Raw genomic sequence first — 27536 nt, forward strand, 5'->3', positions numbered from 1 at the left:
ACAGATAAGCAGAAGTGAGACTCCCCAAATGCTTAAATCATGTGGACACAGTCACAAACCACACTTAGATCTCAAGGCACTTAAGTCAAAGTCTACTTTCCAAGGGCAGCACTGAAACAATGACATGACTACCTCAGGCTGCAGATACTAGGGTGATTAAGATCCAAACACAACAATTGAAAAAAAAAAAAGCCCCAGTGCCCCAGCCAGTCACTATTACGCCCTGTACTTTATTCAGTTTACTCAAACAACTCGGGATTTTCCAGCAAAACAGAAAAAAATCCAAGTTAATACTTTAGCTGTCATGAATGTGAAAAAAACATAAATGTCTTTGACAAGCATTGGCAACATGCTGGGTTGTTGAAAATGTGAGTTTGCTTTTGTCTATTAATGATAGTCTTTATATAGACTGTTGTAAGATATAAAAATTATAACTAAATAAAGCTGTTAAAATTTGATGAATCTGAAGTTGAAAAACTTATTCGTAAAGTACAACACAGGACATCTTGAGAGAGAAAATACAATGTTTTACATCTGAAGCCCTTTATTGACTACAATGCAGAACATTTTATTTTATGACACAGTGGGTTTTGTTATTGTTGACATTTTCACCAATTTAACTGAAGACAAAAGTCAAGACAATCAAATGGTAACTAGTAGCAGATAAATGAGAGCAAGCATAGAGATTGTTCTTTGGACTGATGTTAAATCAATTAGTCAATAAAGGATTTTCCACCGTCAAATAATTATGACGTATTAACAGTCGCCAAATAACATTGGATGGGACTCCTCTAGAAATAGCTAAAGCCTTTCATTTTATATATGGAATAGCCAGAAAATGTAGATGGCTTACATCAACTCATAAGATTTGCCCATCTTAGATTGCTCTGAGATTCAGAGAAATAAAAATTTCATCATATGTTATGCAATAGTTTCTTCAAATACCTTCTCATGCTCAATAAAATTAACATGTCATCCAGGCACCCTTTAATCTCAACACATGACATATAAATGGTCACATCCATCATACACACATAGATGATTAGAAGACTCAAGAAATATGCAAGGATGGCAAGAAATCACTTGATTCTTTGGTTATGCCCTAGTGACAAATATACATTACTTGGCAACCAGCCAATCAATTTTGGAAATAATATTAGCCCATGACCTAATACATTCTAACAGCCTATCCCTCATTTTTCATGCATCATTAGGGCCGGTCACCAATCTCCTGCCATCTTTCCCAGGCATACATTCCTTTCTTTGGAAACCTGAAATGCCCCTAGATAAATGTGCCCTTCTCCAGAGAAACACATTTCCCACTCAATTACAAATCCTGACTCAAAGCTAAAATTAATACAGGCAGGCAATTGAGGGTTCTTAGAAAACTTCCTTAAAAATGACAAATGTATGTGATGTTAACACTATCCAATGTATCTGCATGCCACCATATTAAATTAAAAACACCTGGTGTATTTATACACGTTCAGTGGCTTACAGATTAGAATCCTAGAAACAATACATGTCGTATAGCAAAAAATATACATATAATAATCCCCCTATAGTTTATATAAATGATGAAATGTTTTTGAATATATCTATATATATACACATATATACTCTGTGTGTGTGTGTGTGTGTGTGTGTGTGTGTGTGTGTGTTGACAGAATCAGGCACACAAATACTGCAGTCCTTCATTGGCTCTTCCGCTTCAGTGTCAAAGTCACCAGGTTTCAAAGTCTTAAGGATCAAAACAAAGGTCACCGCTGGGGACAAAGGACTGGCTTGATGCACCTGCCTTTGTGAAGGACCAAGTTTGCTGGACAGTGGCAACCGGCAACGCACGGCTTGTTGCAAGGACCAATTTCATTCCAGTTGTCACAGGTCTTGACACATCCTGGGCCACAGGTATCGTACACAGCACCATGCTTACACTGCGTGGCTGAAGAACAGAAGGAGACAAAGGCATGACATGGAGAAAGGCCCCATTAATTTACCCTCAGCCGGATGCCATTCCTGCAGGCTCATGTCACGGCATAGACCTTTCCATAGCACAGGCTCAGATTTGCATTTTAACAAGAGAATTACAAACATACAACACTCCTCACACACTCTGGGAATCACCTACATCTATAAAAACAAATGTAGCTAGATCTGAATAAGAATTTATCTTATTCTGAGATAAGATAAACTATAAATGTGTAAGTCTACAGGAAAATCTTTAAGGCTATTTAGTTACTGTACAAATAACTAAATAGCATAAAACATCTGCTGCAAATAGTCCTTTCAGCTATTGAGCTGTGATGAATAGGAATATTTTGTGCAACTACATTGATATTCGAACATATGAAATTACACACAAAGAAAAGACCTACCAAGGATAGTGGAAATGTGTGACATATTTTAATCAATGTGGTTGCGTGTTAAATCAATAAATTTAAGGCATGTTGGGGCAAGATTGGGATAAACAAAATAGAGAAAAGTCAGATGTGTGATGCAGGGAGGACAGTGGCTGGCTGGGTCAGATGACGTTACCATGTCACAGCCAATTTACTAACTTTATTGACTTAGACACAAAGTGATTTTGACAAAATGCTGAGAGATCCTGAAAACTCCTGACTAGACTTGTCAGAAAAACATAATGCAAACATGCTGGAAGTTTTGTGACACACAGACTTTTCCATCTGAGTTATATCTAGTGACAGTCCAGGGGGCCACCCCTCATTTCTCAAGAATAGGAATGTTGACACGAGCAGCAATTTAGAGCAGGAACTCTCCAAGAACACCAATAACTATTCAATCTTCATTTACAGTTGCTTTAAACAAAAGTAACAACAATGGAAGACATTCTCAGCTTAAACAGCTCTATTGTTTATGCTGTTTGGAGAATAATACCTGGTGAGGAATCATGTAATTGTAAAATTTGAAGGTAGAACTGGTTTGCCAGCAAATGAGCCTCACTTTGAGTCTTTCAAGTTATGCATTTAGAATTCCCACAAAATGTTGGTGTTTGGTCATATTTAACTAACAGAAAGTTAACAAGCACCATAAAATAAATCCTATGAAGGTTTCTCAAATATCCATTACACTGGTTAAAAACAAATGAGAGAGCACCTTCTATCCAAACAGTAATCAATGACCTCTCATCACCTCTTACTTACTATTCAAAAAGCGAGTTGTATAAAACATAACATTTAAATAAAACAGACTTGACTCTGTAATGAACATTTTTCTGTATAGACTCATATTAAGCACTGCCATATTACTTATGTATCCCTGCTTCAACTGTTAATGAAACCATTGACTCTTAGTAAACACCTGCTCTGAACAAAGCCCTTATACAAGATGATTTGGGGACAGAGGTTAATGACATGGCTGCTGTCTGATACACCAGCACAGGGATGAATTCGTAGCAGCTAATTACTGTCAATGATATGGAAACACCCCATGTAACCTAAGCCTTATCGATTCCTATGCCTAGCTCACTCTCAGCTTTCTGCGGTGCCTTTTCAAAGGTAACTTCCTATTGAAAATAGCATTTTCATATTCCCTACCTCTTTCCCTATTTATATCTTCTTTACACATACCACTACCTGACATTGTATCATATTTACTCTGTCTTCCAACACTACAATGTAAGCTCACTGAGGGTGGAGATTTTGTCTGGTCCCTCACTATATCATTAGCACACACATTTTCTGGAACATGGCGAGCATTAGATATAGAAGCTAGCAATAAATATTTGCTCAATAAAGCTGTTATGAAACAGACATAATCACAACAGAGAGGGGATTGGAATTTTCCATTTGCACCTCAGGATCTGTCCTCTACCCCTCTTTACCCTGTTCTGTGATCTGTGCCCTTGTTCTTTTCTACAGATGACATCAGCGGACACCCTTGTGAATGGTGGACTCCAGTGCCTCGATCTGGTGCCATTATTTAGCTCAATGAATGTCACCACCATTCACCCCATCTTCTATTCTTCTCAACTGAGTTTCCAACCTTTTCAACTGAATTCCCACCTCATCCGTGTGGATGAGATGGATGTTCCTTGACTGATATGCAGAGCACCTGCTGCTTATCCCATCACTGCATCTACAACATGAGATTGTAGTCACCAGTTTCATCCTCTCATACTCCTCTCTCTCTACACACACACCAACTAAAATATAGGCTACTAGAGGGGAATGCTGCTCTGTTCCTTTATTTTTCTGCAGGGATATGGTGTTTAACATTTAGTAGATACACAGGGGACTATTGAGAGATTGAGTGGACGGGTACATGGATGAGTGAGTGGGTAGATGGACATAACCCTTCCTTAAACTCTCTCAATTTAGGCTTCTCTGGTAATCTTTTGACTTTTCACTGATCCCTTCAAAATCCTCTTCTCTTCTCAGTGACTAACAAAATACCCTATACACTGCATATACATCCAAGCTGAGTATCATATTTACACACAGTAATTGTATTCATGTATTGTTATGCTTTGGTAGACTAATGGTGGTCACAACTAGAAGTTAGAATCACCTGGGAAACTTCCTGATGCCCAGACTTCACTCCAGATCAATTGCATTAGAACCCCTGAAGGTGGGATCAGGATATCGGTAAGGAAACAAAACAAAACACTCCCCTTTTCCTTCCAACCTTGCCCCACACTGGTGATTCTAATGAGTGGCTGAGATTGAGATTTGATCCTGCAAACAAACCCTACATTTATGCTTCAGTCACTCAGAGACTCATTCCTTCTTAGCAACCGAGAAGAAAACTATTTCCAAAGTAGAATTAGGTCCTACGATTTCCCAACCTCTTCTACCTCAAGCCCTACTGGAACACTTCACCGTCCCAGAGCCCTCACCTCTTTTAGTGTTGGATTTAGGTCATCTGCAGGAGCACCCTAAACTCACCCCTCACTGCCTCTTCTCATGTGCACCCATCCTGGATCTGCCATTCTTCTTTTCTGCCCCATCTCTTTCAGAACTTGCCCTACTCTTTGTCTGTCTCCTAGCACAGTAATCTTCTCCCTATCTATTTAACAACAACCACAACAAAAATATTCCCTAAGCCATCAGATTTATTTTCTTTTTCCTTTCACCTCCAGACGTTGTGGAAGAATGTAGTCTTGTTAGCCTAGTCGCCTGCAATTAATGAACGTTGACAGCTCATCTTCCTCAGCCAGCCCTTGGTCGAAGCAGTTCCCTCCAAAGCTTTCCCTGATGTCCATATCCACTGACATCTTGGCAACTCCTGTTTTCCCAAGACCACTCTGCAAAATATTTGGTCTTTGTGTCCATTTTATCTTATGACACGGAACTCTCCTGGTTATTCTGTTGACTCTTGGAGAAGACCGTCTCTCTTGGGTTTCTTTGCCTACTTTTTAGCATTAAATGTTCACATTACCTCCTGGAATCTCCCCTTGACATTGTTTTCTCTTATCTCTCTCTCTTCCTTAATTAATACAGTTTTATCTCTTTCTTCCAGTTAGAGACCTCTGAAATCTGTTACCATTAGTTCTGATTCTTTTTCCAGTCTATCCATTTTATTATAATGCAGATGTCCCCTCCTTCAAATAGTTTCTGGATATCCCCCCCAAGTTGCCTTCTCTCTGCAACCCACAGTACTTTTCATGTTATAGTTATTGGCTTATTTGCTTTAATCCCCCAATTATAATACAGCAATTGTTCTTAGTCAGAGATACTCATAAGAGTCCCCTGAGGTGCTTTGAAAAAATATTTATTTCTCAGCTCATCCCTAAAGGTTTTTGCTCTGAGTCTGCAGTGGTATCTGTGTAGCTATTGATTTTAAAGGTTCTGGGGGTCACTGTGACAAGCACCCGCAGTTGAAGAGAACATATCGCTGAGGCCTGGGCTCCCGAGGGCAGGATTCTTATCTTCTGTAACCAAAGGTTCTGACACAGGGACAGGCACGGGGGAGCAGCTCAGTGCATACCTCCTGGATGAGGATTTCATATTAATGACATTCAATCCATCATTCCTTTTTCCAGTGTGGATTTCATTTGGGCAGTCTTGAGTTCGTTCTCCACCCCGCTGCTTCCAGAATCTCTCTTTCAACTCACCTTACCCTATAGAGGCTTTGCTCCCCTTTGAGTCTTGCAAGGATTCCTCGTAGTATAAAGACTTCTCAGTAGCATTTCTTCTTTCCTATCACATTCTTTGTGTTTCCCTGACTATCCTCTCGCTATGAACTCTCCCATGTCTTCTCCTCTCTCCGACCTCTCAATTCTGTCTTCTAGTTCTATCTTTCAACTTCTTCTGAGGCATTTTACCTTCGACTACTAATGACTGGTATGTCCCTCACAGTCTACAAGTCAAAAGTAGACTGCAGAAAATGAAAACTACTAGAGACAGAGAGAGAGAAAAAAAAAAAAGATCTTTCTCTCTTGTATTATCCTTCCTCATCTCCAATTCAATTCAGAATAAATCAATAAACATCCACGGAGTATCTATGTGCCAGGCTTTCTCTTAAGCCTGGAGAATAAAATGTGATCAGTTATCATCTCTGTCCTCCAGTTATAGAAGGTTGGGCTTATAACCAAATAGGTAAAGCTGATGTATAAATACATTCTTAATAAAATATAAGATGTGTCACATCAGACAATGAGAACAAAGTACAGGAGAAGAGTTAAGAGAGAAAGACATTAGCTCAGCGCTGAGAGTTGGGTAGAGATCAGGGAAAACTTGAGAGAATGGATCCTGTGTATCAAGTGAGCAAACCTGTCAGACAGACAATGACAGGAAAAGCTTCTCAGATACACAGAAGAGCAGAAACAAAGGTGCGGGTGCAGGCAGCAGCAAGGTACTGTGGCTTAAACAGAGAAGGGTGGATCCTTGGTTTGGGGGGTTGGAAGCATGGACCTTGAGGAGGGTGAGCAGCAGGAGATAGAGGCATAGAAGTAAGCAGGGGTCAGAGACCACAAATGACCCCATGAGCCTTGGCAAACAGAAGCCTTGGGATGTTTTAAGCTGTGGAGTGACATCATCAGATTTGCCTTTAATTCAGCACAACGTTTAGATGATCCTAGAACACTAACACTACCCTGAACCCTCATTTACCCTCTGTGAATTCAGTTGTTTTTTCAAACTTGTAAAAGGCATATGATCATTTCTTAAAACATAGGTGTAATTTGATTTGCACACATGCATTTTAAAGGATTTATTTGGTTAAACAGTGTAACAACAACAACAGGGATCTGCCAAAGTGGTTAGAGTTAGAGTGCATTTATTCTCCAAGGGGCATTCCAACAGCCATAGGTGAAACATAGAAACATTGTGTGCCAGCTTTATCAATACATTCAAGCAGCATGGCTCTGTGACTTCCGGAGCTCAACCGTCTCTGCATCCCACTACAGGATCCTGAAGGTCACAGTATCTGACTTTATCTCTTGAACGTTTACAGGAAGCATCCAATCAGTCAAGAAAAATCTCAGTGTATATAAGTAGGGCAGAGTTGCTGCAGGGAAGGAGCTAGAACCATCTGGGGTTTGTAGAACCAAACAAAGAAGGAGGAAACTGTTCACAAGCCCAGCAGACCATCCACTGTGTCGCAGAAAGATACAAACGCCCATGTTTCGAGCACCTTTTCCACGTATAAAATGTATTACTGAATGCGCAGTGACAATTAGTATCAGTAATAGGCAGGTGGCAGGCATTCTGCTAAGGACAACAATGTAAGAGACAGCAGACAAGATCACAACAAATTTAGAGTCAGAAGGTACCGAGTAACAACCACCAGTGACAGGGAACAAACAAACAGAAATTGGAAAGTCACCAAGGTGACTACGATTTAGCTACATGTTTGGATGAGTTAGTTGACACTAATATAAGCACATAAATATGCATTCTTTTTTTCCCACCATGCTCTTGGGTCTTTGTGTTCTCATAATGATTAATAAAATGTGATCAGATATCATCTCTGTCCTTAATCATAATGATTAAGGATGGGGCAATGATGCAAGTTGACCTGGGTGCAACTCCCAGCTTCCTCACTTTCTAGCTCTGTGAATTTCAGCAAATTACTTAACTATTTTAAGTCTCAATGTCCTTATCAGTAAAATGTGAGTAATATAATGTTACCATATAAAGTATTATTGGCATTATTAAGATAAAATATAGTATAAAATGCTAGTATAGTCCTTGGGGAAAAGGACATGTTTAAAAAGGGTGAATAGTAATAGAAATGATTATTATTAAACTTTTACATACTTTCACTATATCTCTTAGCATATTACATTTTATTTAGTAATTTGTATGCTAAATTAGTTCTTTATGCTATAGGTAGTGGAGGCATATTGTGTCTGTAGTCATAACATTGTTTAAAATCCAGGCTAGACTTTAAAACGTCACTGGTTCATTATGAATTTCTTGCCTGACTGACTTCTTATATGTTCAACTTCCAAACTTTTTCTGGGGAAGATTTCTCTTCTTTGCCTTATGTGGCCTTAAGTGCTGTCATGAGTCAAAAGACCTAGGAGCTATAGCTATTATAGTCTTCAATATTCTAGATGAATCTGAACTGAATCTACTGAGAGATGCTACAGATCTCTGTAAATTTACTTCTTCATGTACCAACTGTCAGTCTCTGGAAGTCCATAAAGTGTGTGTATGCATGTGTGTATGTGTGCGTGTGAGAGAGAGAAAGAGTGTGTGTGTGTCTAAAACATTCCCCTCCCACTGAACTTCATTCGATGAAGTTATACTTCACCCAGATGGCTAAACTAAGAAGTAAATGGAATCTTTCAGGAGCCATATTCCTTTTCCATTAGAAAAGTAATTTTAGCTCCAGAGACTCAGTTTCTGAAATCAAGATGCTGACTTGAAATGCGTAGTCCTCAGATGCAATGTGTACACTGAAACGGTTTTAAGTATAGCTCTGGGCCAGGAAGAGAAGGCTCATATATCCTATATCTAACATGATCACAACCACAGCACTACCACAGCTAAAAATATTAATAGAATTTTGCTGAGCGCTGCATTATACCAGGATAGATGGCTGCATGGGTGCTTGACTTCATTTATTTATTCATTTTCTGGTAGATTCAAGGAATGGGGGATTCAAAATAAAGGGTGCTAGGAGTCTTCAAGATGGCTAGAAGGACCCAGTTCCTCAAAAACCTTACTCTTGCATATTCTACCCAGCACTGATGCATTAGGTTACAGGTTGGCCATTTGCCTCACCTTTCAGCAGCCTTAGCCACACTGTAAGTGAATTATTTTTATTGAATTAATACCTCTCTGAGAAGGGCAGCATTGATAGAACAGCTCACTTGCTATGGAAAGGTGAACTCTGATATAAAGATTGGACTTGAGTTTGCAGAAGAGAGGGCACAGCCAAAACAGAAGGCAGAGGAAGGTGAAAGGGCTTTGGTGCTTTTTGAAAAACACAGACTAGTGACTGAACCAAGGGGCAGCTGAGGAAGCTTCAGCAACCCCCAAATATCCAACATCCTATGTTCCCGAAGCCACCCAAGTAAACACACAAACTAACTCAGGAAATTCAACACTGGCTGCCATGTCAGAATCGCCTGGGGAGTTTTAACAGGTACATAATGTCAATTGAAACAAGAGGTCAGGGCATAGGGCACAGGCTTAGGTTCTCAGTTTATTTTTTAAGCTCCCAGGGTGATTCCAATGTCCAGCTAGGTTATGACTCACAGGTCTCAGTGAATGCGATATCTGTATACTGCAATCACAGCTTCAAGGCAATTCTTCTTGACCCTTCTTTTAACGAGATGACCACTCTTATCTTCAGCCAATGTAGACATTGTGGAGTCAGCCATGGCATGAACGGCCTTCTTTTCTGAGATGTGAGCTAAAGCTATTAGGACTAGGATAGTATGCTGAAAATCCCAGTCTTTATTTCAGGCAAATCCAGCCATTTAAAGATAAAAATTTGCCAGTCCTTGAACTGAATGACAACTATTCAGCCATTTCGCCTTCAAATTTTGATTGAGCATCTTCTATGACCTGGATACTCTTTGAGATGCTGCACCCACATATCACTAATGTTTGTAACTACATATCAGGTATTATTGTAAAATTGCAAATTTCCAAAATCTAGACTCTCTTCCCTCCTCTTCACATGCACAGCCAGCAACTTATTCCAAGCCACCATCGGCTTTTCATCAGGACTATCACAATAGCCTCCTGCCTAGTACCCTGGTTTCAATCTTGTCCCCTTCCAATCTATTCTCTATCTAATATCCAGGGTCATCTTTGGGAAGCAGAAAGAGGCATGCTTAAAAGCTATCAGAGGCTTCCACTTCTCTTGGAATAAAAGCTAGACTCCTTTCAAAGCCTTGCCAAGTCCTTCATGGTTCAGCTCCTGCTCCTACCCCACCTTCCTCTTGTGCCCTTCTTCCCCTTGCCCACCAGGCTCAAACCACACTGGCTCCTCTCCACTTTGAAAGCAAGCTAATAATTTTTCTCCTGCCTTATGCCATCAAATATGTTTCTTCTGCATAGAATGCTTGCCCTCCCTTCACTTCTTCAGGGCTAGGCTGAAATATCACCTGCACAGAGAAGCCGCCCTCTTCAGCCCATCTCAGCCCTCTCCAATTGTTTTGTATCACTCTGCCCTGTTTGTTTCCTTCCTCATACTTACCATAATTTGCAAATATTTATTGTACAGTTATGTTTCTGTCTGTTTCCCCCACTAGGCTGCCAGTGCGTCAACGACCAGGGCTTCAGCTCTTATATTCATAAAAGTACCCACAATGTTAGCACAATGCCCAGTACCTAGCCATTTTGTAACAAATATTTCTTGGATGAATAAAGGAATCCATTTTACAGATATCAAATAAGCTAATTAACTTGCCTGAGGCAAAAGAGCTATTAACAACTATTATAGGAATCTCTCAGAGCGAAAAAAAGAAAAACATGCTACTAGGCTTTGTATAACAATCTCTAAAAAAAAAAAAAAAAACTATCATGTTTATCATGAAGACCTTAAATGACTGTAATTGTCCCAAATCTCCTTTGCTTCACACATAACCTAAGCCACAGCTATGACTGTCCATGAGCTAAGTATATCCAGCTGGTAGTTTGAGGTCGAGAGGATTTTGCAACAGTGGAAATCCTTAAATTGCTTAAATATGCTTGTCACAAAGCATTTATCTTAAGTGCTGTCTACCTTGCCCAGCTGGGCTATCAATGGGATTTTCCTTTGGCAAGGGGGCAAGCGGCCATTCACATCAGCATCCACAAGTTTCCTCCATTGCCATCTTGGGCATTGCAGTAAACTTCTGATGGGTGGACCCACCAGGACTTCTTACCTGCACAATTCTGCTGAGGCTCCCAGTGGACTTTGATGCCCTCTCTTTGGCAGGCCCGGGTGTATGCCAGGAATGACTCACAGTAACAGTTTTTATGGACTGGACATTCACACATGTCTGTCACACAGGACCTATAGGACCCAATAGAGAGATACAAATGTTTAAAAATATCAAGCCATAAATACTCTAAATGTAACTTCAGAAAAGGCTGTAGTCGGGGAAACCTGATTGGCTTATTAAAATTTGCTATTTTAGGTTAGAAACCTAAATTGGCAAAATTCTGCATGAAACTTAACTACTGGATACCTCTGAACAATGTGATACTAGATTTTCTTTCTTCTGGAGCAATATTATCCAATAGAACTTGCTGTAAGGATAGACATGTTCTGTCATCTCTACTGTGCAAAGCCACTGTCCATATTTGGCTACTGAGTGCCTGGAATGTGGCTACCGAAACTAAGGAACCAAGTTTCTAATTTGCTTTAATTTTGATTAACTTAGATGTAAATAGCCCCACGTGCCTAATGGCTACCCCACTGAAATACCATTGCCATCTTGTGACGAACACTGATATAAAACTAACAGATTTTACTGCAATGTTTCCAAAAATGGTGACCAACTTGATGAAAACACAAAATCCCATAGCTTTCTGAAGACAGACAATTAGAATTCACTTCTGTAATATCTTAGAATCTTAGTCTTTTAAAGAACACTGAATCTTCATTCTTTGGAATGTAAAGTGACAAATTCTAAATAAAGCAAACATTTCAGGGCTCTAATTAGACTGCACAATAAACAGGATTGAATCAGCCTCCACAGCTGAAATATGGAAATGATGGACCAGGACATAAATTGAACTGGAATGTGTGTAAATGCAAACTAACAAATTTGTAAACATGTTGACCACAAAGACATAATAATGGCCTCACATTAGTATATAATATTAGTTTACAAAATGCTTTCACATCCAGCCTGTCACTGAATAGTAAACAAGGCATAGTACAGTTTCTTGTTCTATAAATGAAGGGGTCATTTTACAAATAAATACATGGGCCCAAAGTCAGCACTTTGAAGTGGAAAAGAGCAAATTAAATTATATCTCCCAGCTTTGAAAGCAGTGTCCTTTTTATTATACCATACAACAACTCTCATCTTCCCCTTCCAGCAAATTTACTGCCTAACAGTTGCAAATTAACACTTATGCAAGAGGCCTCCAATATTAATAAAATTAAACTATCCTTATATTTTTCATAACCTTGTTCAGCAAACTCCCTTCCTCACAGAAGCTATTTCAAGGCTGAACACAGAAAAAATAATATCCAAGAGTACAAGTTGCACTTATGATCTTGAAAAGTGATCATGACACTGCCATCGGGTGTTAATAATGTCATTTTCCAAAGGTGTGGGACCTGTGTCAAACAGCAAAAAGCAGATTCAAGGAGCAATAGATCCACAGTGAACCCTCAAAGTTATTGCAGCCTAACACTCAAGGGCACAGCTTTGGGAAATAGGAACTAACAGGGACAAAAGAAGAACAGATCTAAAGAGGCTTCTTCCGTGTCATGGACTGAGAGATTATTTGGTGAATGATACCTAAGACACAATAACCAGGACAGAAAAAGTGTTCTTTTTTTCTTCGTAGTAATAACAAAGTTGTGTTTGTTGTTTGTTTGCCTTGAGATGGAGTTTTGCTCTTGTTGCCCAGGCTGGAGTGCCATGGCACAATCTTGGCTTACTGAAACCTCCACCTCCTGAGTTCAAGTAATTCTCTTGCCTCAGCTTCCCACGTAGCTGGGATTATAGGAACCGGCCACCATGCCTGGCTAATTTTTTATATTTTTACTACAGACGGGGTTTCACCATGTTGGCCAGCCTGGTCTTGAACTCCTGACCTCAGATGATCCACTCACCTCGGCTTCCCAAAGTATGGGATTACAGGAGTGAGCCACTGCACCTGGCTCAAGGTTGTATTTCTTAATACCTTTTTCCACGTTTATTACAGAAACCCGGGAAATCACCTTCACTAGCAAATGCATTCAGGCACTAAACACCCAGTACTGTCTTTACACTGGGTAGAGCCTCTGGAATTCCAAAGAGAAGCCAAATAAAGCTTGCCCTTAAAATAGCATCTAAACATCAATGAATGAATCCCCCTCAATGCCATTTCCCTTTGTTGTTTCAATTTTCATCTCAGAATAACCCACACCCACTGTATTCATGCTCAGACTTCACAGCAACGTTTTTGGCTGCCCCGGGTTCTAACCTCTAATGCCATTACTGCTTCACTTTCCCAGTAGAATTTGTTCCCCACCCTCTCTCCTGGCCCATGGGGGTGGGTCTCTTTCTATATACACAGCTCCCACTGCCAAGACATGGATGGAATGCCATCTCATGGGCCTAGTAAAATGGCGGCACATATATGGGAAAAGGCTGGTCTCAGTGTGAGGAAATGTGTCCTTGGATTTGAACAAATGCCTATGGTATTTCTGTAAAATTCCGTGGACAATAAACAAATAAAATGTAATTTATTTGGATAAGGGGATTGTTGGTGAGTGTTTTCCTTCTTTTCTCTTGATTACCACTTGCCTTGTGAAGCTATTTACACAATTGAAGATATAGACAGCTAAATCCAATTCATTGAGACTGTTGAGAGAGAATGTTTTAAGCACACATTTAATAATCACAGTGTACATATACTTCCCTTCACCCACAGACAGGCCCTTCTGTCTCCACAGACACAATCAATGATATGCCTTCGCTATAAAACTAAGGAAGATTTGACCTTTTTACATGATTAAGCACTCACTCAAGGGAACAACAATGAGAGAAAATTTTTTTATCCAAGCCAGTACTTTACTTGAAAATGTTTTATATATTTTTAAAGGCTTGAAATATGTGTTTTGTCATGGAAGTTAAAAATTCAAGTGTTGTTTTTCACTTAGCAAGCTAATGATCTTTACACAAAATCATGAACAGAGTTTATGAGAGAATGGAGAAGTAGCCAGCCCCTGCTCCGCTGGCAGAGGTGTGAAACTGCCAGCTCTTACGCAAAGTGTTTTTCACGGACTGTCTCCTCCACTCCACGCAACAATGGGATATGAGGCAGAGATTCCCACTGCTTCATTTAACAGGTAGGGAAACTGAAGCTTGAAGAAGTTAACTTACTCAATGTCACATGGTTGATCATAGATCCAGAACTGCAAAGCTAGGACTACATCTTGGTTTTTTCTGATCTCAGAACCCATATTCACAGTAACTATACATTAGATCTTTCTAGAGAGTCACTCAATTGAGTAATATGGATAAACAGCCCAGAGAAGGTTCTTACTCTCTGATGAAAATTTTACACCTAAGGAAACAGTAATGCACGTGAACATAGGCTTCAAATCTAGGAATTTTCATCACAACGCTATTTACATTGAAAAAGAGAAAGGAAATAACCTGAATTGTCTATAATAAGGGCCCAGTTAAATAAATTCAGATGACTTCTATGATGAAACACCCTACAGCCATTACAATGATGTTTTGGAAACATATTTTTAAATATGAGAAAATGTTCAGGAAGGATTAACTGGAAAAAAAAGGATAATAAAACTGTGTTTCAACATCATGTAATCACACAAGGAAAACAAGAATAACTGAGAACAGATACGACCAAATCCACCAGCCAACTCGGGGTAGTGGATTGGGCTTCTCTTTAATTTTCTTACCTGTATTTTCCACAGTGAATACATATCACTTTTCTAAAAAGCTAAACATCACCAGTTTACTATTACGACTACACAAAAGAATATCATGAAAGATATTAATATTTAAATCAGAATTTAGGAATGATAGTGAGAAAATAAAGAATGGGAGAAAATGAGAGTGTCTATTTGTAGGTCTTAGTTATTCAACATTCCTCCGGCTAAAATCTTCCCATTCTGTGCCCTGACAGCCTCTTGAGATAGACTTCAGCTGGACTCACTTTGCACTGCCCTCACACTTGCATTTCATTGGCCTGCTGCTGTGGTGGTGGAATAGGTCATGGAATAATTACGCATGCTTCTGCTGCTTACAAAGGTATTAAGAGAAAAGTAAAAGCATCTTCAAATGCACTTCAAATTTTAGGGAGGAACAAAACTATTATTCAACTATTCAATTCGTGTTTATCACACTTAATAATTCAGTGTGAGGAAAATCTAATTTGTGACACAGTGAAGTTTGAGTTTTTCTGTGTTTATGGAAGATTGTTGTCCTTTCCTTAATCAGTATGCACCCATAGTCTACATTCATATTGCTTTTATAGAATAAGTAGCAGAATTTTATCACTTCTGGTAGTGAGTAGATTTATGGCTTTGGTGTCTCCAGTCTCATAACATTGTTCTGTCACAATTACGTTCTATTTGATGGTGAGTTGGTCAGGAGACACAGCCGCCCACTGCTCCAGCGGGAAAACACAGGCCACATTACTCCGAGCTTTTCCAGGAAAGCTCTGCAGGTGAAGAGAGGCTGCCTGATTCTTCGGGTTTCTATTGCAACAAAATTGGCAAAATAACAAAGGAATCAGCCCAATGCAATTCCTTTAAAGCATTCTGTCTGTCACAGGAGTTTCAAATTAATGTATCTAGAAATGGTTTCGTGATTCATCTGCCCTACTCCTGGCATCTTGCCTGGCAGCCAAGAGGTGCAGGCAGGACTCTTGCTCTGTGTGGTTAACACAGCTGCTCAGTGCCACAACAAGGCAAGAGGAGTCCCGGAGCTGCTGCAGAGGCCCAGGGAGCTGGCAGCAGGCTGGGCAGCACTTTCTCACACACCCACTACCTCCCTTCTCTCAGTGTTTGGTGTTTGTGTGTCATGTTTCGAAGACTCCTTGAAGACATATTTTACCCTATTCCTTATAGCACTCATCCCAGTAGTGGGATTAGAACTGACCTGTGGTCAGTTCCCTCACCGAAATCCAACTAATCACGATTCAGCTGCAGAGAAGCCTTCAGAACTCTTTTCCCGCATCAAACCACAACTACTGCCTCCTGAAAACGTCACACCAGAAACCATTAGCCACGTGTGGTTATTTAAATTGGAATTTAAGTTAATTACCATTAAATAAAATTACAAATTCAGTTGGTCAGTCCCATTGGTCACATTTCAAATGTTCAATGGCGGCAGGTGCAAGTAGCCCCCATACTAGACAGAGCAGACTGAGAACAATTCCATCACTGCAGAAAGTTCTGTTAGGTGGTGCTGCCAAGAGTGCAGCTCCATCAGCACCAGGGAATCCCTTTCCGTCCTCCTAGAGGGATTTATAGGCGTACTGAGATTAGGATCAAGCTCACCTTCTGACTGGGCACCTACAGAAAAACAGTCCAAACTTCTTGGCATCAAATTCAATGTTCCTAGCAATCTAGACTTCAGCCTACTTTTCTAACTTTATCTCTTTCTTCTCCACTCATTCTTTTACCAGGTCATAGAATGTCCCATCAACCCTTGTACTTCCATCCACCTTGCTATTCCTGCCTTGAAGGGACTTCCATGTCTTTTCCAAGGGAAAAATCTAATGTCTATCCTTTAAGAGTTAATTCAAATTCCTCAGTGGGGTCTTCCAAGTGGCCCAAAGAAAGTTAGCCACTCCCCATGGGGTCCCATGTCCTTCATACCTTTCTTACTGCACAGATCCTTTGAAACATCACCTCTTTCCCTGTTGGGGGGACAAAGACTGTGTCTGGCTCATCTAGCCCCAGCACAGGGCCTTGAACACATAGGTCAGTCAATATTCAGTGAATTGTTCAAAGACTGAACGAGAGTAACCTCATGGCCGTTTCCCAGCTTCCACAGGATTGGACAGCAGGACGCTGACATCTGAAGGGCATGAATTCCATCCTTGCTCCCACTCTGTGGCCTCTGTGTGGCCACTGCCTAATATGGCCAAGGCCACAGGGGCTCTTGGCCACACCAACCTCTGAACTAAGCTGCTTCTTTAAGAAACTTTCTGCTGTCATTTTCATTTTGAACCTCTTGCACACCTCTCCTGTCTCAGGGGATTTTTTTTTTAATTTACTGACTGGTGGAAAAAAGGATTTGATGAGATAATTCTGCTTTAATAAAGCACATATTTGATATAAGAACAACCTACAGTTTTTCATGTTATTAAAAAGGCAAACCTCCAATACTGCTAAAATCAAAACATCAAACACATCTATGCTCCCTAGCAACAGCATATCCAAGTGGTTTCCCCTCTGCTTTCTCTGGCACAAGGGCCATTGCTGTCAGACAGAGACAAGTGCCTCTGTGCTTCCCAGGCACAGTTTTGAATGACAGATGTATTACTCATTGGGAACTCTCCACACTGCCTCTGGAGAACAGAAGGGCAAGCCAGGAGTGGCAGGAGCCAGCTCCATCTTGGAGCCAGATATCCAGAGTTCTGACTGTCTCCTCTGCCACCACAAAGGGTCTTTGACTGGACTATCTGAAGGTTTGTCAATCTGAAGGTCAGCTTTCCTGGGAGCTATGGCAGGACCAAGGCAGAACTCAACAGTGTAAGGAAGATAGCAAGAAAACCACCAGGTGGTCATACGGCTTTCCTTGTTCCATGTATCTAAGAAGGTCATAGAAGTGAGTGAAGGCATCTTAGGCTTATCGGTGCCTGAGCATCAATGGAAAACAGGGGAGGGAAAAGATAAAGGAGACAGAGTCCTGGCTCAGCGAGAAGCGTGGTTAGCTACCACAAACCTATTAAAAACTCACATTTTAATCCTTGAAATTCTGCCCTGATTTCCATAATCTGAGTTGCACGCAAATAACTAAAGGTAGCAGCCAAGGTAGGAAGGCACGTCCATCTCACTTTATGCCTCTGAAAACAATTTCATCCAGTATCATGCTCTTTTCCTCAGTCCTACCCAGGCACGTTCACACATTCATTCTTGTCCATCTATGGAAGGGGTATAATAAACACCACTCTCACATGGAAAACCTGGCCAGAAAGTTCAATCCTGGGAACTGTGAGGCTGCTTTACTGAGGTGTTAATGAAAGGGCAGCGCCAGTCTGCTGAGCCAGCCAGTAGGGAGCTCCTGCTGCTCCCTCCACAGCCTTCCTGGGCCAGCCCCAGTTTAGCATCCCTGTGGCGACTGTCCGTGCTGCCTTAAGTATGGTTGAGGATAGTCCAGGTTCTATGGCTGCCTAGGGTGGCCAGGACAGAACAGCAAGTCCAGGCATTTTCATTAGCTTGTCGATTTCATAACCTTAATCTGAGGAGACAGGGCAGGGGACTACCTGAAACGGGAGTCTGGCCTGTTTCTCTGGTTGTAGATACAAAAGTTATCCCTGGTTCAGCTTTCCCAAATTCTCCCCTCCCCCGCCACCCTCAAGTGAGATCATTAGGCCACTCCTCAGTGAAAAGAAGACATTCATGGAGCTCTGTTTGTTCCAGGCACTAAACAAGGTACAGAGGCTAGCAGAGATGGACTCCTCCAAGAAAACAGGATTGTGCAGACACTAAAAACCAAACTCCAAATGACATAACGACATTAAGAATGAGCAAAAGGGAATTCCTGGCTAAGGGAGGTGCCTGAATAGAGGCACAGAATTTCCAAATCACCAGATCTTAGATTTGATAGTCACGTGGTCAACGACTCCCAACATCGAAAACATTACAAAGCAAAAAAGTCCCTGACAGAGAGTCACACAGCCTCTTCCTGAGACCTTGCAGGACAGGTGGCTGGTTTCTGTGCAGAGCAGCTCTGCAGATCTGCTGGTTATGACATTTCTTTCTTCTAGGGATCCAAATCCTCATAATCTCCAGTTAACTCTCAGGTCTGACATCGGGAGCCACACAGAGTCACTCAATGTGCCTCTGCTCATAAGGACTCTTAGTCACCTTCCTGCACTGCCCTGCTCAGCCTTGTATATTCATCTTCCTGCCTTCTGTGTCCCTCCCTCCCTGTCACCTGCTTGCTTCCTGGCTTGACAAGAACAAAAATTCAACAACCAAATTAACAGGAGAAAAACATACTGAACCATTTTCGTTCATGATTCACAGTGAATCTCTTACTTGATTGCCTGCCCACTGTCCCTACCTTATATACATTGCCTACTTATACATTCCAACATTTTTTACCTAATTTAGATTCTCTCCAAGTACTAAAAATACTTATTTTTAAATCCTCCTAACTTTCCCCAGGAGATGAATGGCATTACCACACAGCAGCACACAGGAGCTCCGGAAATGGTCATTCACCTCTGACCCTCTTCTGAAACTACAGATTGTTTTTGTGGAATCATGTAGGCATCTGTGGACACAGAGACCTCTTTTAAGAGAGTAGCAATTCTTAGGATTTTCCACGGATGCCAGTTTTAGAAGAAGCCCCACATACTTGCTTTTATAGAGGTATGCTTTTAGCAGTGACCAAACAACCATCACACATGTCTGGAATCTAAAGTATTTTCTACCTTGATAAGGCCATATATCAGACCATATGTGGAGAGTATAATCCTTATGCCCACAGTTAAATTCTCTCCCATCTAATAATGGGGAAGGGATGTGTGCCATTTTGCTATTTCCTCTATATCCAGGAGCCACAGCTTTAAAGAACCCAAAGCCAGAGACTATACCTAACCAGTAACCCTGAGAAATACTCCTGTTGGGAAGTTGAGCTATCTTTGCTTGAGTAGGAAACACTGTCTTCACAGAAGGAAAAACTGACCATGATTAATAGACATTTGCTGAGTTGTCACTCTTCCAGAGATAACTCCTCATTTCAGTTTGGGGCCAATTCTAGCAGAGCCCAGCAACTCCTGAAAGAAGCCTCAGGAGCTGGCCAGGGAGAGAGAAGCTTGGTCACGACCCCCCTCTAGTGGCTGAGAGTTAGAGCGCCAAGTAACCGTAATTCTTACTTCAGCATTTGCTTCTAAATCAAACAACTCACCTTTTTGGAGGCTGGCTGATAAAAAAGAACATAAAAATGGTGCTTGGCAGAAAATCAATCACTTTTCTCTTAAACTTGTGCTCAATTCATCACTGTCATGCTTACTGTAAAACAATTGTAAGACCGGTGAACTAAACCCCTGTGTAATCCTGAGCACCTACCCCTATGCCTGCCAAGAAGGGTGAGTGCCTCTGAGGTAGGCTCCTGTGGAGGGCAAGGCGAGGTGGCCCACAACCACCGGGAAGAAGCCTGTACGCCATCCATCTTTTTCACCTTTTTAGTGAAATCTCATTTTACTTATGTACTGCATCAAGCTACATGTATCTTTTTTTTTTTTTTATGTGTCTCTAAAAACAATCTCAAGTACAAGTGAATCGGAATCTTTCAGCTAAGCAGAAGAGAAACATTCTTTACCACAAAAGGAAAAACCAAGCTGTTTTTTTCTACTCCCACACACTCATTTAACACAGAATCTTTAGGTCACCAAAATGTGCAGGAACTTTCCCCACTAACCACTAGTTCTCCAGGGGACACCAACTAGATGTCCTGAAATTTAACTCAATTCTGACACTATCTCGTGGAGTTAGTGTCAGATCCCACAGGCAAAGGTCTCAGTCCCACAGCACTGCTCCCCACTTTAGATGTCAGTTGCAGCCCCAGTTTGTGGCTTGTGCTTCTGACCAACCGGTTATAAATCAGAGTTTCCACAACCCACTTCTTGGATCCAGTTAATTTGCTAGAGTGGCTCACAGAACTCAGGGAAACACTTACTTACATTGGCCAGTTGATTATAAAGGCTGTTACCAAGGACACAGATGCACAGCCGGATGGAAGAGACACACTGGGCCAGGGTGCGGGAAGGAACACAGAGCTTCCTTCCGTGCCCTTTCCAGGCACACCACGTTCTGGAACCCCTGTGTGTTTAGCTATCCAGAAGCTTCCCAAACCCTAACCCTCTGGGTTTTCATGGAGGTGCCATTACATAGACCTAATCAATTACATCACCGGCCATTGGTGATCAACTCAACTTTCATCCTCTCTCCCCTCCTCAGAGGCTAGGGGGAGAGGCTGAAAGTCCAACCCTATAATCACATGCTTGGTTCCTCTAGCAATGGAGCCCGTCTCCATCCTGAGGCTGTCCAGAAGCCCCCCTGTGGTCTTCTCATTAGAACAAAAGATGCTCCTATCACCCAGTAAATTATAAGGGATTTAGGAGCTTTGCATCTGTCACTCCTACCATCCAGGAAATTAATTGTAAAGGTCTCAGGAGCTGTGTCAGGAACTGGGGTCAGAGACCAAATTAAAATACAATACTGGAAAAAAAAGATTTCCCTAGTGTCCTTACATACAAAGTTTTAGGTGCTCTGTGTCAGAAAACAATATACACATTTCAGTATACATATTTCATATCTATCAAGTCTGAGGTGGTAATACTATCAGGGGCCCACGGTACCAGAATGTTGCCAATATTCAGCTGCATTTTGGGGTATGCCTGCCTCCTGGTTTATAAAATGATGGGGTTCCCACCATACTAGTATTCTAACTCTGTCAAGATATGAACTTGCCCAGAGCTCAGTTAGCCCCCAAACTAGGTAGTATATGTATTTCAAAAGCCCCCTGCCCAGAAATGAGAGAGGGATCTTTACCCCAAAGAAACTCACTGTCTCCTCTGGTGAGCCCATCTCACTATAATTCTACTTCCAACATAGATACACACCATCTTTGAAGCTGTTCTAGTTCCCTCAACAAACAACAAGGGAATGTCCATTGTGTGCAACCTGTGGGCTGGGCAGTGTGGTAAGTGCAGAAAGAAAGAAGAACCTGGCTTTGATCCCGGGGCTCTGGGGTATGGCGGGGAGAGCCGGGCAGGACTGGGCCAGGCAACACGCAAGGAGTCTTGAGGGCCACACGTTACAGAGCACTGGTTCTTGGGCCCCAGTAAGTACAGGGCTGGCTCTTGAAAGCAAATGCCTTCTTAACTGTTGCTCCCTCGCATGCGTCTCACGTCTGGGCCCTCGAGAAGAAAACGTGCCTACACAAGTGTCTCACAGCATAACCTATTGAAAGAGGCAGCAAGGTAAGGGGTCACCACACCAAGGCTGAACCGCAATTGTGTTATCGTGGGCACATTATTACCTCCTTCTACACCCTCCTTTCCTTGCCTAATCACTCTCCCTTAGGTTTCTCATAGAAGGTAAATGAAAATCTTTGTTCTTTCCTTCCCCAATGAATCCCTAAAGAGAAGAGCAAATTTCATCCATGCACAGAAATGGAAATGGTTAGGGGACTGAGTAAAACAGAAATTATAGCCCCCCCATCTTTGACTCTGCCAAAGTTAAGAATTTGAAGGATGTGCAGGAATTGAATTTTGTTCTTTGTTTCCTATCCATCTAGGGTGCCATCCCTCGGGACCCCAGCCCCAGCAGTGTCTCTAGTCTTCCCATTGGCAGCAGAACAATACCAGCCTGGGTTTGCCTGTACTGGCCACAGCCACCTCTAGAGAGGGCAGTCATTGGGAGTGTGGAGTCACAAGTGGCAGCGAGGAAAATTTATGAAAGTGAAGGCATCTAGCATCTGGAGGCCACACCCCAGCCACACGCAGCAGCCACCACCAGCCCCCTGCTTCAAAGGGGCCGATCCTTCCATAGGCCTTTTTCACATTAGGCAGTGGATGGCTGCCAAGTCACACAAACAGGCAAAGGCACAAATCCTCCACTACATGCATTAATCAAAGGACGGCAGCGGCAGTTGCCCCAGGAGGATGCGGTACGGTGGTGAACTTTTCAGATTCCGGGGGCCTTGTATCAAGCATCTGCTGTGCCTTTTGGCTCCACAATAAACCAGCATTCACATCCCATCAGTGCACAAGAGGGGGTCTTTTCACACTCAATGCCCTTTGCAGTCTTGTCTTCCCAGGGATAGCTCAGTCCACTGGACTATTCTTTCAGTAGGCTGTCAGAGCAGAGGAGAGAAATGAGGAGATAATTTGAAGGGCAGTCAGAAGACAGAGAGAGAGAGCAAGACAGAATCAAGAAGACTTGAATATGTTTTGCATCAAAAGGGGAAAAGAAGCCCAAGATAGCATGCTGAAGCTGAAGAGGTAGAGGGCTGGGGTAACTGGTGACATAATATAGGGAAGAAAACAGGAGAAGGGGTCAAGAACGCAGGAAAAAGATTACCCTCCTATTTATTTATCATTGCTAGTAGTCAAATTTCTGAAAAAAAGAGAAAAATATAGCAGTCCTTACATGCATATAAGGCAACATAGGGAGAGAGAACTTCTAGGTCAGCAGGTGGAAGAAGGAAGACCAAGGTCCCAATCCAAATATCTAGCAAAGAAGCCAGCAGAGCTGAATGCAATTTGCAAATGGTGTTTGCAGGTGAGAAAAGATTCCAGACAAGGGACAAGATGAAAGCCTCTACAGAATGAGATTTTACTCCCCAGCTCATCTATGCCCTTGGGGACTCATGACAAAGGAACTGAAATGGAACTAAGCCAGCATTTTAATCGGGCAGAAATTTAGTGCTGGAGAAAATGATAATCTGGCAGGTTTTCTGGGTTGTTTTTTTGTTTTTGTTTTTTTTTTTTCAGATGGAGTCTCACTCTGTCTCCAGGCTGGAACCAGTGGCACAATCTCAGTTCACTGCAAACTCCGTCTCCTGGGTTCAAGTGATTCTCCTGCCTCAGCCTCCTGAGTAGCTGAAACCACAGGCACGCACCACCATGCCCACCTAATTTTTTTGTATTTTTAGTAGAGATGGGGTTTCACCATATTGGCCAGCATGGTCTCAAACTCCTGACCTCATGAATCACTCACCTCGGCCTCCCGAAGTCCAAACTCCTGACCTCATGAATCACCCACCTCGGCCTCCCAAAGTCCTGGGATTACAGGTGTGAGCCACAGCATGTGGCCCTAATATGGCAGGTTTTCTAGATTTTTAAGCTTGTTATCCAAGAGTAGTGATAGAACATTTTCCCCAAAGCAGGGGACCTAAAATTGAGAACCTTTTTTTTTTTTTTTTTTTTTCCCCTTGGTGGTAACCCTTATAGATGTTTTCTTACTAAATAGTTTTATGTTCTCACCATACAATAAAAGTCTTAATTGCAGCAATCATAGCAACCCACTGTGGCTTAGGGCTGTGAGGGCTCAAAAACCTCACAATAGGCTGGATGACTCACAAAAAGTCAGAGAATTATAGAATCATAGAGTTTTAAAAGACCTTAGGGAATATCTACTCCCTGCAGGAATTCCTTTTATAATACTCCTGCCAGATGGTCATACATCTGCATCATGTCTGTGATAGGAGCTCGGGAGCTTTTTAGGAATCTCATTCCTGTGATAGACAATTACAGCTTCCATCTCTCAGGACGTTTTCTTATATATTAAATGAAAATGTGTTCTATAACTTCCAGCCCTTTATTCAGATCCTGCCTTCTGTTACATTGTAGAATTATTCTATTCTATTTCAGCTTCCATGTGACAGCCTCTTCAAACACATTACATAACATAAAAATGTTCCACTTAAAAGTTAAACTTTTGGGGGGCCTCCAGAAGTATTACTATTGAGAGAATATGTTAACTTCTCTTCCCAGGTCAGTAAGAGGCGTGGTTTCAAAAGCAAGAACTTCCCAGCGACGAGCCTGACCTGCCTTCTTTCACGTCTCCAGGAGCTTAGAGGTCTTTGTCCAATTTTCACGGGCGTGGGAAAATAGATTGCCCGGGTGAGCTGCTTTCGTTTCGAAAAGCCCGCGAAAAGCTATGGGAGGACTGTGGGCCAAACAACCAATCAGATGTCAGAATCAAAGATCAGTCATTCCAGCGGAAGTTTAAAAGAACTGCTCTCACTGGACAAAAATTTGAATGGGGCAGGAGTAATTCCCAGATGAAAAGACCCCCTGCCCCTCACCTGTATGGATTTCCCTCTCTGGGATCCCCTCCCATGACAGTGTGGGAGCTGGCGTTCTCTCTCCCTACTTCTCTTTCTCTCTCTGCCTAAGAAATCACTTTTCTGCAAAAGCTCTTGGTGTCCAATATTTACTTGAACAGTATCACTGCACCAGGGCCTCCTACCCATTCTTGGGTGGACGAAGGCCCAGGGACTTGAGCACATCGGGCACCTCCCATGGGAGCTGAGCCTCCCCCGCATCCAGCAACCTGGTCATACTATCATATCATTTTTTATTTTCTTTGCTTTTATTTATTTATTTATTTTTACTTCCAGCAGCTAAAGGGTGTGCCACCTAAGTGTAAATGCTATTTCCCTTTTATTTATTCTTTTAATAAATCTCTACTGAACTACCCATTGTGCTTGTCTCTCAGCAAGGGACAAAGATGAGTGAGGTGGGGTTCTTACTCCTAACTACACATTGTGTCAAAATAGGTTATAATAAAGGAGGAAATAATGTGTGTTACAAAAAGCAGTCTAACATCACCAAGGGAGTTCAAGGAAATGGATTATTCTGGCATGGAGGATAGGAAGTGAGAAGTTAGGAAAGATTTTGAGGAGGTGGTATCATTTGAATTACATCTAAAAGAAAAAAATAAGTTTTACCCAGGCAAAGAGGAAAGAAAGGCTGTTTAGAAAAATGTGTACTTTAGACATACATTTGTTTGAAACAGGATACGGTCCATTTGGGGACCCATGAACATCAAGAAGGGGAACAGACAACACGAGAAATCAACAGGACAGGTAGGTTTTGCTTATTTAATGACTTCCTTGTATGCCAAGCTATGAAGCATGAACATTATTTAAGTCATCAGAAGGAGTCATTGAAAGTTTGAGCAGTAAAGTGATAGAATTCAAAATGCACATCAGGAAGGTGAACTAATAACAATATTTTGGATGGAATGGAAGAGGTGGAGAAAGGAAGTTACACAGGGATTAAGCAGCTATTTCTGAAGATCCAACTAAGGATTACAAGAGGAAAAAGACACCACAGGGAGAGTTACCATTTTCCTGTGGTGTCTTTAAGTTGTAGTCTAAGATACCATTTACCTGGGACAACACTGGTAGAAATTGAGAGGGGACATAAAGCATAGAGATAGGTGAACATATAGAGCCTCAACAAGGATATTATATTGGGGCAAAATGAAAAAAGAAGAATCAAAGATGCAGCTAGAGATTCAAGCCTGGATTTAAAGTCTGCCAAGAATTTAGAGTGATGCAAAAGAGCAGGGTGGGAGGAGAGATGATGAGTTTGTATTTAAACACACTGTGTTTCTGATGGAACATCCAGGCAGTGGTGTGGTGGTAAATGTTCAACTACTGCCTCTTGGTGGGATCAGGAAGAAGAGGGGACCCCTGATTGGTAGCGCATGCTAACTTATGTGGTATAAATACTCATAGTGTGGCTGCTTCTAAGCTACAGTACCAACGTGGCATTACTGATTACTAAACACACCGTTTAGGAGAGATTCTAACAATTGGCATTAGGGGGACAATCCAAGCCAGCTTCATCACACCACTGTGTCTACATTGGAGAGGGGAGACAGGGTTGAGCCAGAGTGTTCCTATTGTACAGTCAACAAAATGTGATTCTTTGCCAGACAGAGACAATGACTACTGACAAACTTGGGCATCTCTACTAACATGCATCCAACTTCAGCCAAAAGCCCACCAATGGGTTCTCTCACTCTCTCTTACCAACATTCATATGCAAGACATAAAAACAAGGGCTGACAGCAACCAATGAGTTCATGCTGGTTTTATTTTTTATAATGTCTTAGGATGATTCCTCCTTTAAGATTTATTATTGTTTTGCCTACCATGAAATAGTAACTAAGCATTTTGCTAAATCAATTTAAAGATTGCTTTGTTTCATTGCTATCATTGTAAGTACCTCTGGGCTGTCTGCTGTTTTATAACGGCTCTTCATAGTGCCACTTAGTCACTCATAGGATGCAATTTGGACTTTTTTTTTTTTAAGAGAAACTCTATTTTTTTTATCTCTTTCCAGGTATATAAAAATCTAGCATTATGTCTATATAATACTGGGGAAGTTAATGATGCTATAAGGTTGGTAAGGAGTACTATGTGGAACACAAAATTTAAAAGCTGAGTGAAGTGAATAATCCATATAAAGATAATGATTGAAAGCCATGCACTGGGGAAGAAAGTAGGAGGAAAGAGGAAAAAGTAGAATAGTTGAAAAAGATTTTTACTAACACTCAAGAGGAAAAGTTGTAATTTCTCACTTATATATTTCCAACTACAGCACAGACATCATCATATGCCTTCTTGGGGACACAGCAGCCAGTTTAATATTTTTGTCTAACCATTTCTTGTAATAATGTATAGGGGAACAAAATGCTTCATCCCTATATAGCAGCCAAATGTTCTTTCAAAT

At 41.5% G+C, this 27536-nt stretch overlaps 1 protein-coding gene across 2 annotated transcripts in view; it reads right to left on the reverse strand.

Moving 5' to 3' along the window:
• Nucleotides 1–210: 210 nt before the first annotated feature.
• The window catches only part of BMPER (BMP binding endothelial regulator), a 235566-nt gene continuing 208240 nt past the window's right edge, over nt 211–27536 (reverse strand). For both annotated transcript variants that reach the window (XM_074379842.1, XM_010341296.3), the window contains 2 exons: nt 11288–11418; nt 211–1942 (listed from right to left, as the gene is read on the reverse strand). In XM_074379842.1, coding sequence (XP_074235943.1) covers nt 1761–1942; nt 11288–11418 — 313 coding nt within the window. In that variant the 3' untranslated portion in view covers nt 211–1760. The remainder of the gene's footprint in view (nt 1943–11287; nt 11419–27536) is intronic.

Source organism: Saimiri boliviensis, chromosome 10 (assembly GCF_048565385.1).
Source record: "Saimiri boliviensis isolate mSaiBol1 chromosome 10, mSaiBol1.pri, whole genome shotgun sequence".
In the NCBI taxonomy this organism is placed as follows: domain Eukaryota; kingdom Metazoa; phylum Chordata; class Mammalia; order Primates; family Cebidae; genus Saimiri; species Saimiri boliviensis.